The 14,868-nt window shown below is 43.9% G+C and overlaps 1 protein-coding gene across 1 annotated transcript; it reads left to right on the forward strand.

The window, feature by feature from the left end:
- The first annotated feature begins 57 nt into the window (after positions 1-57).
- Positions 58-14,406, forward strand: KBTBD2 (kelch repeat and BTB domain containing 2). Its single transcript, XM_015855041.1, has 4 exons — positions 58-357; positions 6,841-7,345; positions 9,831-9,996; positions 10,445-14,406. The coding sequence occupies exons 2-4, from the start codon at positions 7,176-7,178 to the stop codon at positions 11,978-11,980; spliced, it is 1,872 nt and encodes a 623-aa protein (XP_015710527.1). The 5' UTR covers positions 58-357; positions 6,841-7,175; the 3' UTR covers positions 11,981-14,406.
- The last annotated feature ends 462 nt before the right edge of the window (positions 14,407-14,868 follow it).

The raw sequence follows: 14,868 nt of genomic DNA on the forward strand, positions 1-14,868 counted from the left end.
GTCGCGTTGGTGCGGGCGGTTGCGTAGGCGGGAGGAGCCGCGCGGAGCGGGCCGGAAATGGAGGCGGGACGAGGCGCCGGACTTGGCGCGCGTGGGGCTCTTCCCCCCTCCGCCCCCCCCCCGACTCGCGGCTCTGCGCATGCGCAGGGCTGGCCGCGCGCGGCGCGTCTTAACGGCCGCCGAGCGGCGGTGATGCTGTGGGGCTGAGCGGCGGGCGGCGGAGGGCAGCGCGCCTGCGCAACGGGCGGCCGCCGCCTCCGCAGCCCGGGCGAGACCGGATCCTCCGCCCCCGCTTCCCCGGCCCGCTCACCGCCCGCGCTCCAGACGCCGAGGCTGATGAGGACGCGGCCGCTGGAGGTTTGTCTGGCGGAATGGCGGCCCCTCCTTGAGCCGCTTCCCGTCTCGGGGGCCGGGCGGGGGGAAGGAACGACGGGAAAGGGGAGGCCCGCGGGGGCTGCGCGGCGGCCTGGCGGCTCCCCGAGCCTGGGCGCGGCTCGCGGCCGCCCCTCGGTCACCCCGCGGCTGCTTCTGGCCGGCGCTGTGGGCGGCACGGGCGGGGATTTGAGGCGGCGGCCTTGCGAGGCCGGGCCGAGAGGCGGGCAGTGCCCGGCTGTGGGGCTGAGCCCGCCGTACGTGCTGCACCGCGGGGACACGGGACGGGGCGGCGGAAACTGGAGGAGAAAGAAACTTGTTTCTGTGCTCCCGAGTCCCGTGAGCCGCGGTCCTGCGGCGGGGAGGCAGCTGTGGGGCTCCCCAGTACGGAGCAGGTGGGCACGTTCGCAGTTTCACCGCCTTTAGAGGTGGTCGGAAGGGCGGACGGCACTGCAGGTGGCGTTCCTGTGCCTTCTGCTTGGCTGTCGTTCCTTGCTGGTCCGCACAGGTACGGCGTTAATATCTGCGGTGACTATGGATAGGATTCAGCCGTACGTGGATTTGAAGAGTCAAATAGTTCTTGATGAAGTTTTACAGACCAAGTAGAGCCTGTAAAAGCTTCAAAATCAGCCATCTGTGTGCCTCAGATTTTCCAGTGCTTGTTATTTCAGTGACTATCTGCTGCTTTTGAAGTAACTTCTAGCTGTGATTTAGGAATGGATTTGCGTTGTTTTTGGCATCTGCGTTCTTAAGAGCTTCCCCTGCAAAGCAAAGGCTTTGGGTGTCACTTTGTGGTCGTGGTGGACCTGTAAGGTTGTGCTCTGGTGTGAGCCCAGCTCGGGCTCTGTCCCTGTGAGTTATCAGGAGAATGAAGTGCTTATGGCCTGGAGTTGAAGTTCTTAAGAAAAACAGAGTAGCTTCATTAATGTACCAGAGTTCAAAGGGGAAAGAAGAAACAAAGTGTCAACAGACACTTCATACCCTCATGGTTAGTGGCTGCTCTTGCTGGAGACACCTGTGGCCCACTTATTTTCGAAGGAGAATTCTCTGAGACAGGTCAGGTTTTCCACAAAACAGAAATGCCCTTGGGGATGGAAACTACCTGTGCTCAGCACAGAAGGCCTGATGCCAAGTGAAGTTGCTGGTTTATCTTGTGTTAATAATATTTCTGAGCAGGTATTTCCTTTAGTGTGTAACTTCCTTTAGGAGCAGAAAAACAGGAAAGAAACTGATGCTGAGGAGTGTGCTGTGACCGAAAGTGTTGTTAGTGTGGAGGCTGGTACTTCCAGTTTGTAGCTCCTCTCTAGTTCAGAGAGCTCACCTGCCTTGAACTTGTGACTTGCTTCCCTAAGGTAACGTATGGAAAATAGTACAAACTTCAGAGTGGGCAGCAGTTTTCAAGGTAAAAACACAACAAGAATCAATCAGTCCTTCATTTTTGTGAGATTTCATGTTCTTGATTTACTGGAATCTTCTTGATGTCCTCAGGTTTCTGGACAACAGTGCTTTCAAAGATACCTTTCATAGCTTTAGTAAAGAGGAAAACATCAGGCTTCATCAGTTGCCTATTTCATTTTTGCTGCCAAGGATGCAAACTTGATACACAGCTCAGGAATCCAGAGCTTCCAACACCTCTTTTTCTTTGCTTTCTATCTTTGAGATCAGTTGGCTAGATATCTTGATTTAAATAATTGATTTTAATCATTTTTAGGGCTTGTATTCCCTTTCACTATTAATTGGTATCATCATCTTGATGATACACATTGATTTGTAACTCCATGTAGTGTTAATACTAACCCAGCGTAGGTGCTTTGATACGCAGCACTTTCCTTGCTCACTCTACACACTTGAGTGTAGTTTGGTTTATAGTTGTGCAGTCCTTAATTCTGACATTTCATTGTGTTAAAAATAGTGAATGACTCACTTCATTAGGCAAGTTTTTACTTGTGATTTGGATGAAGCTGTGCTTAGATGGGAACTGGAATTTGATGGAAAGCCCACAAATATAGTATTTAAATCTTCTTATTAGTTAGAACCAAGTCAAATAAGCCCAGGAAAGTCAGGTGTAGTACATGTCTGTATATCTGTTTTGCCCTTACAATTTGGGAAGGAATAGAGCAATTTTTTTCTAAAGGAAGATTAAGATAAATTAGTTTAATTGAAGAATGTTATATCTAGATCTATCTCATTCTTTTTTCCTGCTAATGAAGTTGGAAATAAATGTTTTTTTCCACAATACAAATTGAACTGTAGGACAACATCACTACATGTGTAGTGCAGTATGGTCTCTGATCATTAATCTTTGCCTGACCTTGGAAGAGAAACAGATTCCAGGAAAGCAATTAATAGCCCATAACTCGTTAACATCTGATGGCTAACTGTTCAAATGGTCCAGCTGAGATTTGAAGTATGTGAGCAAGTTTGAAAGCCACCTAATTAAAACTACTGAAGCTATAAAGAATAATTACTGTCGCCTTCTTACCTGTTGCTCCATGGTGCTGTCCAGCCTGATAGGGAGTTAACTTGGCTCTCTGGGTAACATAGCGGTGTAGTTTGTGATCCAGTACTGCAGCAGCCTTCCAGAAGCTGCCTGCTGTCCTGCTTTAGATAGCTCCCTTCTGAGAACTTACCCTGCATGAAACGGTAATGTTGCTGAATCACAAGATCATAGAATCACACAGGTTGGAAAAGAGCTTAAAGAGCAGCAGTCCAACTGCAGCCTAACCATAGTACCCTAACTAACAACTGTCTGCTCAATCATGTCCCTGAGCACCACATCCAAACAGTTTTTTATACCATCCAGGGATGGTGACTCAACCACCTCCCTGGGGAGCCCATTCCAGTGCTTAACAACCCTTTCTGTAAGAAGTTTTCCCTGATATCCAACCTAAAGTTACCCTGGTGCAACTTGACACCGTTTCCCTTGTCCTGTCACCAATGAGAGGGAGAAACCAGCCCCGCTCTCACTGTAATCACCTTTCAGATATTGGAAGAGAGCAATAAGGTCTACCTTCAGCGCTCCCAGACTAAACAGCCCCAGTTCCTTCAGTCTCTCCTCATAGGGCATGTTCTCCAAGCTCTTCATGAGCCTCGTTGCTCTTATCTGGACCTCAGTGTCCTTTGTGTATGGAGTTGCCCAAAACTGAATGCAGTACTTGAGGTGAGGCCTCACTAATGCTGAGTACAGGGGCAGGATTCCTTCCCTAGTCCTGTTCACCACACCATTCCTGATACAGGCCAGGATGCCACTGGCCTTCTTGGCCACCTGGGCACACTGCTGGCTCATATTCAGCCAACTGTCCATCAGCACACCAAGGTCCCTTTCCACAAGGCAGCTTTCTCAGCCGCTCTTCCTCAAGCCTGAAGGGTTGTCTGGGGTTGTTGTGACCAAAAGGCAGGACCTGACACTTGGCCATATTGAAACTCATACAGTTAATTGAATTGACGGGACCTTCTATTCTGCCATCTTCTGGGCTGTATGGAAAGTAGCTGTAAATCTTTTCATCTGTAAATCAGAAATGCCTTCCTCTGTAGTTGCTAGTACCATAGGTCTGTAGTTCTGCAGACATCCTGTCAAGCTGATAACATCAGCGTCACCATTTTTCAGTTAGCTGTGATTTCTGAGCTGTATGCCAACCGAGCTCAGTGCAGTGATAGAGGCAGTAGGCTGGGACTTTGGAGGACTGAGACACCAGTTTTTCTTTGGACGTGCTGATTCTTATTTCAGTGTCTCATTTCTTAACCTCTGAAGTGAATTCATCTTTCAAAACAACCTTGAACTCTTCAGGCCTAGGTAGTCTGGGATGTTTTGAACAAACTCATTTCAAGTGGACAAACGAATACTGAAGTATTCATGGCTTCAGAACAGAGATTCAGAGACCCTTTGTGCATTGCTCTCTGAACAGAACTTTATATGGTTCCACTAGGAGGGAGTGGGATCTGACTGTTTACCTTGTGACACACACAAATATTTGCTCTTTAGCGAATGGCAGCAAAAACTCAGCATGGATAGGAAAACCAGGAGTGAAGTCTGTAGTGTGTTTTATGTACAGAACCCCCCCAGTGCACATCATGGGAGAGAGTGTCAGATCAGCTGGAAACCAGAGTCCAGCTTTGTGAATTTACAGTCTAAAGGTGATTCAGATCACATACATGTTCTGCAATGACACTCCTGTCATCTCCTCAATCTTCTCTGCCACCAAGGGTCATACTCAGATGTTCTCGCTATTTATAGTAATTAATTCACAGTTTCAACTTGTCTTCTGTTGAACAGGTCTGCTTTTTCAGTCATAACTGTCAGCCACATTGTCAAAAATGCATTTAATCTTACTAGGTGGTGTATATCAACTTGTTCATGGGATCCAAGGTTGGGTTCCATTGCATGATGACTAAAACAGTGAAGTTTTGCTCTTTTCCTTGCTTGTCTTGAGGGTTTGTTCTTTAAAATCACACCAGACTGGGAAGATTTTAGAGGTGACTTACTTTGAGTAAAGTTCAGCAGCCTGAACAAAGCTTAATGTCCCAGCTTGTACTGTTGAGACTTAACTCCTAGGCCAGGAAAAACAGCGCTGCAGAGACCCTGGATACCAGCAGGGCCATGAGCTATTTATTTCAGTGGGCCTGACACACTTAGGAAGTCTGTGTGTCTCTGTAGCCATTTAAAGTTCAGTGCAAAATCTGTCAATGGATTAAGTTGCACGTTAAGCTGTTCTCAGATAACCAGGGTTGTGGTCTGTAACGTACAGATAGTGTATGTGATAACTCGGTGAAAAGAAGTCATGACTTGAGGCAAAAAGTCATTGCTTTAATAAGCAAATTCCATGATATACATTGAAAATGTAAGATTTGAAGTAAGGAATCCATGGTGATACCACTTATTTCATCAGAAAGCAGTCACTCCTTCCTCTTCCTCCAAATATGAACTCCTTTTCTACTTTAATTAACCAGTTTCATTGGAGCAAACAGTAAATATTGGCTTTCATTATTTTGACTTTTCTGGTTAAATAACAGTGATGCCTAAAAGTTAGAGATTCCTGTTTGTGTATATTTGCTAAGGGGAGGAAAAAAAAAAAACAGGATCCACGACATTAAATTTATAGTAATTGAAGAGGCTTTAATTACCTGTCAGACTGCTGTCTTTGGGTGGTGTTATAGGCAGGGCTCTGGTGGAACAGCTGATGTTTGGTATGGCTGGTAGGTGTTCCTGCAGCCTTTATCTTGCGCTAAATATCAGCATTTTGTATGGAATTTGAAGAGTTGCCATTTTAAGTAAGGTATATTTCATATATTCTTTGGGAACTGCAGTGATAGTGATGACATAACCAGATGTTAGGCAAGTACGTTACTGGTTATTCCTCAGTTTTGGAATGTAGAAGAACAGTGCAATATTAAATGAATGTGAATACTCTGGGGTCCTTTATGGTTACAATTTTACTGACACAAGTCTCCCATCCTTATTACATGTCTGTGTTCAAGTGGAAGACAAAAAGCAGGTTCCCTACACCAGGTCGCACAGGTTGGCATCCAGGCAGGTCTTGAATATCTCCAGAGAAGGAGACTCCACAGCCCCCCTGGGCAGCCTGTTCCAGTGCTCCGTCACCCTCACCGTAAAGAAGTTCTTGCGCACATCCGTGTGGAACTTCCTATGCTCCAGTTTCTGCCCGTTTCCCCTTGTCCCGTCTCCACACACTGCTGAAAAGTCTGGCCTCGCCACTTTGCCCCCCACCCCTCAGATGTTTATAGACCCAGATCAGGTCCCCTCTCAGTCTTCTTTTCTCAAGGCTAAACAGACCCAGATCATTAAGCTAAATTAACCAAATAAATTAATCAAATAAGCATTTGGAATATGGGTTGTTATGTTTTTAAATCTGTTTATGCTTGTTCTACAGTAGAATGTCAAAGGTGATAGGTGAAAAAGGTAAATAGATGGATTTTGATGTTGAGAGTTCAGCTGGGAAGTGATGGGTTGCTGAAAAAATGGCATTTGTATTCTTAGCAGGCCTGGTGCCAATGAGCTCTGAGTGGACTAAAATGTACCAACACAAAAAATAGCCATGTCTTTTTCACTTGTGTTAAAGCAGCTACCTTAGCTGTGCTCTAAGGGAACACACAGGCATTGTGTGGGGAAAATGTTGGGTTGGAGTTGGTGAGAAAACCAGGTGATTCTTGGAAGAGCATTAGTCTTCCTGAGCCTTGTTTTAGCTCTCTAGCCTTAAAAGCTGTGCTGACAAAAGAAAGTACCTTAATTTGTGGATTGAGATCTTGAGGAGGATTAATATACGATCTCTCCTGCTTTTCTCTTGGTATTTTTAAGTTTTCTTTCTGTGTTTTTTTTTTTTGGTGCAAGTAATATGCACAAAACTGAAATCACTCTGTTAGACAATTACTTTTAATGAGTAGCTGTAAAAAGGAAATGGGTTTCTGGGAAAAGTGCTAGTGTGTAAATCAATTTTATTTTCCTGCTTTCAGTCCCTCAAGTGCAGCCACTGATCACGAGATGCTACCGCAGAACCTACCTCAGACTTCGCTTTTGCCGATTCGTTTCCTGCATCGTTATCAGTCTCAACAGGAGCCCTGCAGGCACTCTTGAAAGTCTCTGAACATATTGTGACATCGTCAAAGAATGATGACCTAATGTAGGTCAAAGTCTGGAGCATTGATCCGGCTGTCAAAGATAACGCGGCCTCTTTTTTTTTAATTGCTATCATTTCTGAAGTCACTTCAGAAACATTCAGCTAACTTTTACCTGGCAAAAAGATCTTCACTTTTCACTCTGGTCCTGGAAATATTAATGGAATACAGTCATGTCTACCCAGGACGAGAGGCAGATAAATAGCGAATATGCTGTATCCTTGCTGGAGCAGTTAAAATTCTTTTATGAACAGCAATTGCTGACTGACATAGTATTGATTGTCGAGGGTACGGAATTCCCCTGCCATAAGATGGTTCTTGCGACATGCAGCTCGTACTTCAGGTAAGTAATCAAAACAGGGCTCGTTGACTGGAGAAAATCTGCACTGTTTCTGTGTGTAGTTTTGGCCAATCAATTAACAAAGAATGTGTTGCAGGATGTTTTAGAGTGAAGTGAGAAAGTCAAAAGATAAATGTTACTTGCTGACATCAGAAGAGTAAAATACATTTTTTGTCATCTTGTGACTTATACTGGAGTTTTCTACGGGAAGCGTGAATGGAAAATCACATTTGCAGTGGTAGTATTCTTGAGGGAGTTGATTAAGTCTTAATAATTAATACATTTCTTACTCTTCATACTTAAAGATATTCTTTTTACCCCCCCCCCCCCAAGATAAGGTGACTACAGGTCATTGAGACTTGGCTATGGGAGTTTCATCGCCACATTCATCTGTATTATCTTAGCAGAAGTCTGCTGGAAGGAGGGGATGCTGTGCCAGCTCGTGGCTTCCTTTTCTAAATCATCTGTTTTGTTTTTTCTCCCTCTGCTCAGCAGTGAAGCCTGAGTGTCTGGCAGCAGTGCGGTTTCTTTTCTTGTTGGCTTTTTTCTCCCCCGCACCACTGTTACAATTCTTAATCCAGCAGCTTCTGCTCCCCAGGTGTCCCACTTTCTGAAGTTTCTAATGAGTGTCTGTAAAGCGCTGCTGCTTTTTTGCAGGTACCTTGCAGCGGTTCATCATTCTTTGTTAGTTAGGAAGGAGTTTTGAAGTTTAAAACCAGTCTTGGGAGCATCCGTGTGTATTCTGTTTGACTCCACAATTCATCAAGTGTTGGCAAATTCTGTTCTTCTATTGACACGGTTTCTCCACACAGAATACTTCTGATGTGTTTTCTGCATTGTCTGCTTCTTCTATCAGAGCGTAGCTTTGAATTTGGAAAACTATCCCAGGATTAATTATTTTCACCAATTTTTGTCCCAGCTGTTGTTTGTGTTCATTTTTTTTTCCTTTCCATTTCAGATGAATCGGGTACAGTTTTTAACAGCAAGTGTTTTATAATCACTAGATAATGATTATTGCTGGTGGCCTTCTTCTGCACATGACACAGTTTCAACTGTCTATAACATCCCAGCCACTGGAAACACGGCCAGATGTATTGTGGGTGGCTAATCATAAGGTTGGAAAGCTGTCAGGAGTCCATGCAGTGTGAAGCATTAGAATATGCAGTCAGATCTCTTTATTCATACGTGTGTTTATTATTTATGGAATGAGGTTTTGGCACTGGTTGAAAGAAGTATCGAGCTTGTGGTTTTGTCATCTTCTGTTTTTTCTTCTCTGCTTTGATTTACAAAAAGATGTTCAGTTTCCTAAATTTAGTCTTATTATGAAAAATTGATAGTCCTGAAGGAGGCTGTGGGGAGAGGGGAAGACCTGAGAGGCATCTCTTAGTGATCCAGCCATCCTGTATGACTGCAGCAAGCTTACCTTCCATCTTGGTGCTTGAGCACTGCTAGGACTGCGCAGCTTTGGCACATACTGCTTGGCTGTGTGTAGGCATGCTCTGGAGTTGGGTTCTATAACAGCTGCCCCCTTAGTTTCTATGAAGAGAAGCCTCTTTGGTATTGGTAAGCATCTTGCTTCCCTTCAAAAAGCTGCTTGGCTAGTTGAGATGCCCGCATGGCCAGTGATTCCACCTAAAACACAAGCTTGCTGAAGTTAAGTAGCTTAGAAGAAGGCAGAGAGATGGAGTTAGGGCAGGAGGAATGGCAGCAGAGCGCTGTGTTTGTGTCAGGGACTTCTGAAATGGCTTTGCCTGGGGAATGTATTTCCATGCTGCATTCACCTCTGCAGCTGTAGGCAGAGCTATAGGGTGCACCTCTGTCCCTTCAGACTCCTCTCACATCCAGTTTCATTATGAGTTCAAAATATAAAGAAACTTAAGCTGAATTTATCATATAACAATAATTGCCTTTCTGCTTTTTGGGAAGGTGCAGTAGAGATACTTCAAGGACCTTTTTTCCCATCATTGATTTCTTCTTTTTGTCTACAAACTTGAATGTACTGTACGCTGTGAATGGTACATGAGAGCTTCACAGAGTGCTGGTGCTTGCTCCTTTCTCTGAGCTTTCTCCTCTTCTCAGAGGGGCCTGCTTTTAGTGTGACTTTGGTTTACACAATGGACTGAGCTGTTCGTTTTCATTTTGGAGTCTGAAGTCCATCACTGTTACCTTTAAGCAGTATTTTCTGGGGTGTGTTTCTTCCCTCCTTTTCAGTTAATGGAGAAAGTTTGAAATTCCAATCATTAGAGTTCTCTGCCTATCAACACAGATTAGTTTATGTAGAAACATAATTCTACAGAAGGCACTGATGTTACTTTTCAAATGTTCAGTACAAGTGCTTTAATACTGGATGGTAGCCTGAGGAAAAATACTAAATATCTGTAAAAAGGCAACCAAAATAACTGTTTACCTTTTAGAGCATAATCACTGAAGGCTTAAGTAGTGACTACTTACTGATGGTTCTTGTCTTAATTTGTATGTTTTTCTTCAGAGCTATGTTCATGAGTGGGCTAAGTGAAAGCAAACAAACACACGTGCACCTGAGGAATGTGGATGCAGCCACTTTACAAATTATAATAACTTACGCATACACGGGTAACTTGGCAATAAGCGACAGCACAGTAGAACAGCTTTATGAAACTGCCTGCTTCTTACAGGTAGGAGTGTTTTACTTTGAGTATGAAATAACTGCTTTCATTTCCAAACTCTTTTTTTTTTTTTTTTTTTTTTTTTTGACTTGTTAAGTGCTCCTTTCTGTTTAGAAGCTTCAGGATACTCTTGTTCAATTTACTTACTATAGGTATACAGCAGTTGCCCGCCAGATATGTTTCGTGTACACATCCCTCCTTGGGGTTATTTGCCCTATGGAGGGTGAAAGTAGAACAGCGTGCTTTCAACGCTTTCTCAAATTGCTAATAATAACATAACATACAAAAACTTCATGAAGCCATTGAGAAGTCACTGCTGTGTTTTTGTGTATGTTAAGGTATTCCAGGCCTAAACTCGTCTGTTTAGCCCAAAACACAGGTGCTTTCACCTGCTGATGGAAAGCAAAAGAATAGCCTGTTTGTGGCAATACTTAACTCTTTTCTTTTTGCATTACAGGTGGATGATGTGTTACAACGGTGTAGAGAGTACTTAATCAAAAAAATTAATGCAGAAAATTGTGTGCGCCTGTTGAGTTTTGCTGACCTCTTCAGCTGTGAAGAGTTAAAACAGAGTGCTAAAAGAATGGTGGAGCACAAGTTCACAGCTGTGTACCACCAGGAGGCTTTCATGCAGCTGTCACATGATCTACTGATCGATATTTTAAGCAGTGACAATTTAAATGTGGAAAAGGAGGAGACGGTTCGTGAAGCTGCTATGCTATGGCTGGAGTACAACACGGAATCACGGTCACAGTATTTGTCCTCTGTTCTTAGCCAAATCCGAATCGATGCACTTTCAGAAGTAACGCAGAGGGCCTGGTTTCAAGGCTTACCACCCAATGATAAATCTGTGGTGGTGCAAGGACTGTACAAATCTATGCCCAAGTTTTTCAAGCCCAGACTTGGTATGACAAAAGAGGAGATGATGATATTCATTGAAGCTGCTGCTGAAAACCCCGGTAGTCTTTATTCTTCTGTCTGTTACAGCCCACAGGCAGAGAAAGTTTACAAGCTCTGCAGTCCTCCTGCTGACTTGCATAAGGTTGGAACGCTTGTAACTCCTGATAATGATATCTATATAGCAGGGGGGCAAGTTCCTCTGAAAAATGCAAAAACCAATCACAGTAAAAGCAGCAAGCTCCAGGCTGCCTTCAGAACTGTGAATTGCTTTTACTGGTTTGATGCACAGCAAAACACTTGGTTTCCAAAGACACCGATGCTCTTTGTTCGTATAAAGCCATCCCTGGTCTGCTGTGAAGGATACATCTATGCAATTGGAGGCGACAGTGTTGGTGGAGAGCTCAACAGGAGAACTGTGGAAAGATACGACACTGAAAAAGATGAGTGGACCATGGTAAGCCCATTGCCTTGCGCGTGGCAATGGAGCACAGCAGTAGCAGTTCACAACTGCATTTATGTAATGGCGCACAACTTGATGTACTGTTACTTTCCCAGGTCAGATGCTTGGGTAGAAATGGCTATGCGACAAACAAGTAGATGTTTTGCTTCAGCTGCTGCTTTTGGTGATAAAATATTCTATATTGGAGGACTACATATTGCCAGCAATTCTGGTATCAGACTCCCAAGCAGTACTGTAGATGGGTCTTCCGTAACTGTGGAAATCTACGACGTGAATAAAAACGAATGGAGAATGGCAGCTAATATCCCTGCCAAGCGCTATTCTGACCCGTGCGTTAGAGCTGTTGTCATATCTAACACTTTGTGTGTTTTCATACGAGAAACCCACATGAATGAGAGAGCGAGGTATGCCACCTATCAATATGACCTGGAGCTCGACCGCTGGTTTCTAAGACAGCATATATCGGAGCGTGTGTTGTGGGACTTGGGGAAGGACTTTCGGTGCACTGTAGGAAAGCTATACCCATCTTGCCTTGAAGAGTCCCCATGGAAACCTCCAACGTATCTCTTCTCACCAGATGAAGCCGATGAATTTGAGCTGGATGGGGAGATGGTTACTTTACCACCTGTATAGCTCCCAAATTAGACTGCACAACTGATTCAGTGTACAGTTACCTTGAAATAAATGATTGTGAGAGGTCTGGAAAGAAAAATATCAAATCGGTCCTTCATGAATTGTATTTTTATGCCCTACCCAATACTTGCAGCAATTCAGTATGAATTGAGCAGGTATGCTTCATAATCTGAAATAATGTTATCTGATAATTGAGACACATATATGTATATCATGATCTTTAAGCATCTGACTTGTCTAAAGAATTAGTTTCTAGTTCTATAAAGCCTGTTTCAGGAAAACTAGCTTCAGAAAAAAAGTAGTTTCTAGGATGATGTCACAACTCTTCTGAAAGTATCTTCCAGTTATATTTGATCTACTTCTGGCTATTCTAATTAAGTGCTAGTTATATAATTGTCAGTGTGGCCTAATTAAGGGACTGTGCTGCACTTAATGCTAGTATCCATGTTGGTATAGTAATGCCATTTAAAAACAAACAAAAACAAATCCCATGGATCTACCTGTGGTAGGAAGGGTAGATCTTCCATTGTATTGTAATGCGCAGGGCAAGATGACTGCAGGTTCAGTCAAGCTGTACTATTAGGTGCATGTACTCTATTTTCCACAAACTTATACCTGTCTATTTAGAATACAGGTCTTCCAAGCAGCTGGTAGTTTACCAGGTGTGGACTTAAGTTGCTGGGCTTGCAATAGGAATTGTCAGCCCTCATAGTGCGGGTCTCTGTGGAGCTTTAATCAGTGAATGCCTCCACGTTCTGTATTACAGTAACATTGGCTCATGTATATTACTTCCTGCTGCTGATGTATTTTTCCATTGTAAAACAAAAGTTCTAGTGTGGATTAACCAGGTCTTTATTTTCTGTTAATTTAATAACAAGCATTACTGTAGTGTGATTGTGTATAGATATCCCTTAGCTATCAGGTTTTTTACTTTGGGGGGTGGGGGGGACGGGGGAGTGACCAGTTCAGGAATATCCTGTACGCCGCGTGCAGGAGAGCAGATGCCTAGTGCTGCTCTGGCATTAATCCCAGGAACCACTAGCAGTAGCGGGGCACCGCCAGCCTAACATGAACACAGGTGCTTCATGACAGACCTTACTAGCATGTTCAGTTGCATCATGTTCTGGCACTGTATTTTGAATGACATTAATTTATTAAAAAAGACTGAATCCAACTGAGTTTGGGTGTGCTTTCTGCGTGAAGTTGACACAGTTATGCCCTCCCCCTCACCCTCCAACAGTATCTCTTAATTTATTGAAAGCGATTTCTAGTAGTTAAGCTATGGAAAACTCAGTTACTATTGACTTGCGTTACGTGGAACTTGAAGCTCCCACTAAGACTTCTGTAAAGTGACACCTCTCCAGGCACGGTATGTTGTGGAGTGTAAGGATTTAGAGGATGTAGGGTGGTGATGGCTAGTGAAGTGAAAGAGGCAAACTGCTAATTTTAAGGAAGGTGACAAATAACATGTTGGCATCTTCCACTTCATCAGCTCTTCTGCTGCCTGAATTGCTTAGGTAAGAAAGGAGAAGTGACTTGTGCTCCTGCTGATGGTGCTTTCCTGTAACCTGGGGCAGCAGTTACTACTCTGTAGCGTGGCCTGGAGAACTGCATGCCTCCGGCAAAAACAGTGGTGGTACCTCACTGACTGCAGCCTGACTGGGCTGCTTTAATTCTGTGGCTCGTTCTCACAGAAGCCCAATTTACCACAGGCTACTACCCCCAAAAAGTGACGTTCATTCAGACAGTGCATTGAACTGCACTCAGTTGCTTCACAGGACCAGCTGAAAACACGTTTTGAAATGCAGAAGGATTATGTGACTTCCTGCTGGTCTGCAGGGTGTAAGTCTGCATGGTACCTTGTTTAAAATTACACTTCATAATGCAGTACTTAAGGACTAGTCAAGAGTCAAACAGTTCTCCCGTGACTTGGTCAGGCGCGCTACTATCGCTTTGCTTGTAGCACTAGTTGGCTGCAGTGATGAGCCCAGAGGAAAACAGCTGGGAAATGTGAGGCTCCAGTCTGAACTGTTACTTTTCGTTATCTGAGGAGGAAACTGCAGGCAAAGCATTGGTCACACATCCGGAAATGGTCACTGGGGTGGAATTAGACTTCAGTGGGAACAAAGGCATCGGCTGAAAGAATGCAGTTCTCATCTTATAAACAGAGCAAAGATGATTAAAGCCTTCAAAGGGTTCTAAAATAATATCTCACTACAAAGCTTCCGCCTAATGCTAGCCTATTCAACCTCTACTTGACTACAAAGTACATTTACATACAAGTTTTAATGACTCAACTTCTTACTGTCCTCCAGCTTTCCTATATGTGCAAAAAGTTTGCTTTTTTTCCTGATAGAAATACCTTTTAAAGTCCTATGTAATTTCAATTCCCTGTACCTGAAACAATAAAAGAACACTCTACCACCTTTTTTAGTGCATCCACTTATTTCTACAGTTGTGTAACTACGTGCCTAATTGAAGGTTTAATTCTTGTTCTAAGGGGAACAGTCAAAATGAGGGCAGTCAATTGTGTCAAACTGTGCAGAGAACAGAAGACGGGTACGTTCACTTTCATAAACAATTATTGGTAATTTTCCTTTCTTTTTAAAAGAAGCTCTAAAACTACCTGGTACTTTGTATCATGTCTCCTTTGCTCTGGATTTGTTACCATGCAGTAGCTCTGCGGGACACCTGCAGACACCGCAATAGCAGGCACCTGCTGTTCCTCCTCTGCTTCCACTTACCGCTGCCTTCAAGGACTGCTTTCTCTTCTGGATCCGGACTGTAACATGAAAATGGGCACTGAGCATGGGCAGGCTCTGGAGTAGACTTGCCCTGTTTGCCCTTTATTTCTACCTCATGCTCAACAGTAGCCGAAGTTCCATTTG

The sequence above is a fragment of the Coturnix japonica genome, chromosome 2 (genome assembly GCF_001577835.2).
Source record: "Coturnix japonica isolate 7356 chromosome 2, Coturnix japonica 2.1, whole genome shotgun sequence".
Classification (NCBI taxonomy): domain Eukaryota; kingdom Metazoa; phylum Chordata; class Aves; order Galliformes; family Phasianidae; genus Coturnix; species Coturnix japonica.

What these genes read in the sequence shown, in the direction of transcription:
- KBTBD2 (XM_015855041.1), top strand. Translation starts at nt 7,176, where the DNA reads ATGTCTACCCAGGACGAGAGGCAGATAAATAGCGAATATGCTGTATCC. An exon ending in ACATGCAGCTCGTACTTCAG is followed by an intron (nt 7,346 to 9,830) that starts GTAAGTAATCAA and finishes GTTTTTCTTCAG; the next exon opens with AGCTATGTTCATGAGTGGGC. An exon ending in AAACTGCCTGCTTCTTACAG is followed by an intron (nt 9,997 to 10,444) that starts GTAGGAGTGTTT and finishes TTTGCATTACAG; the next exon opens with GTGGATGATGTGTTACAACG.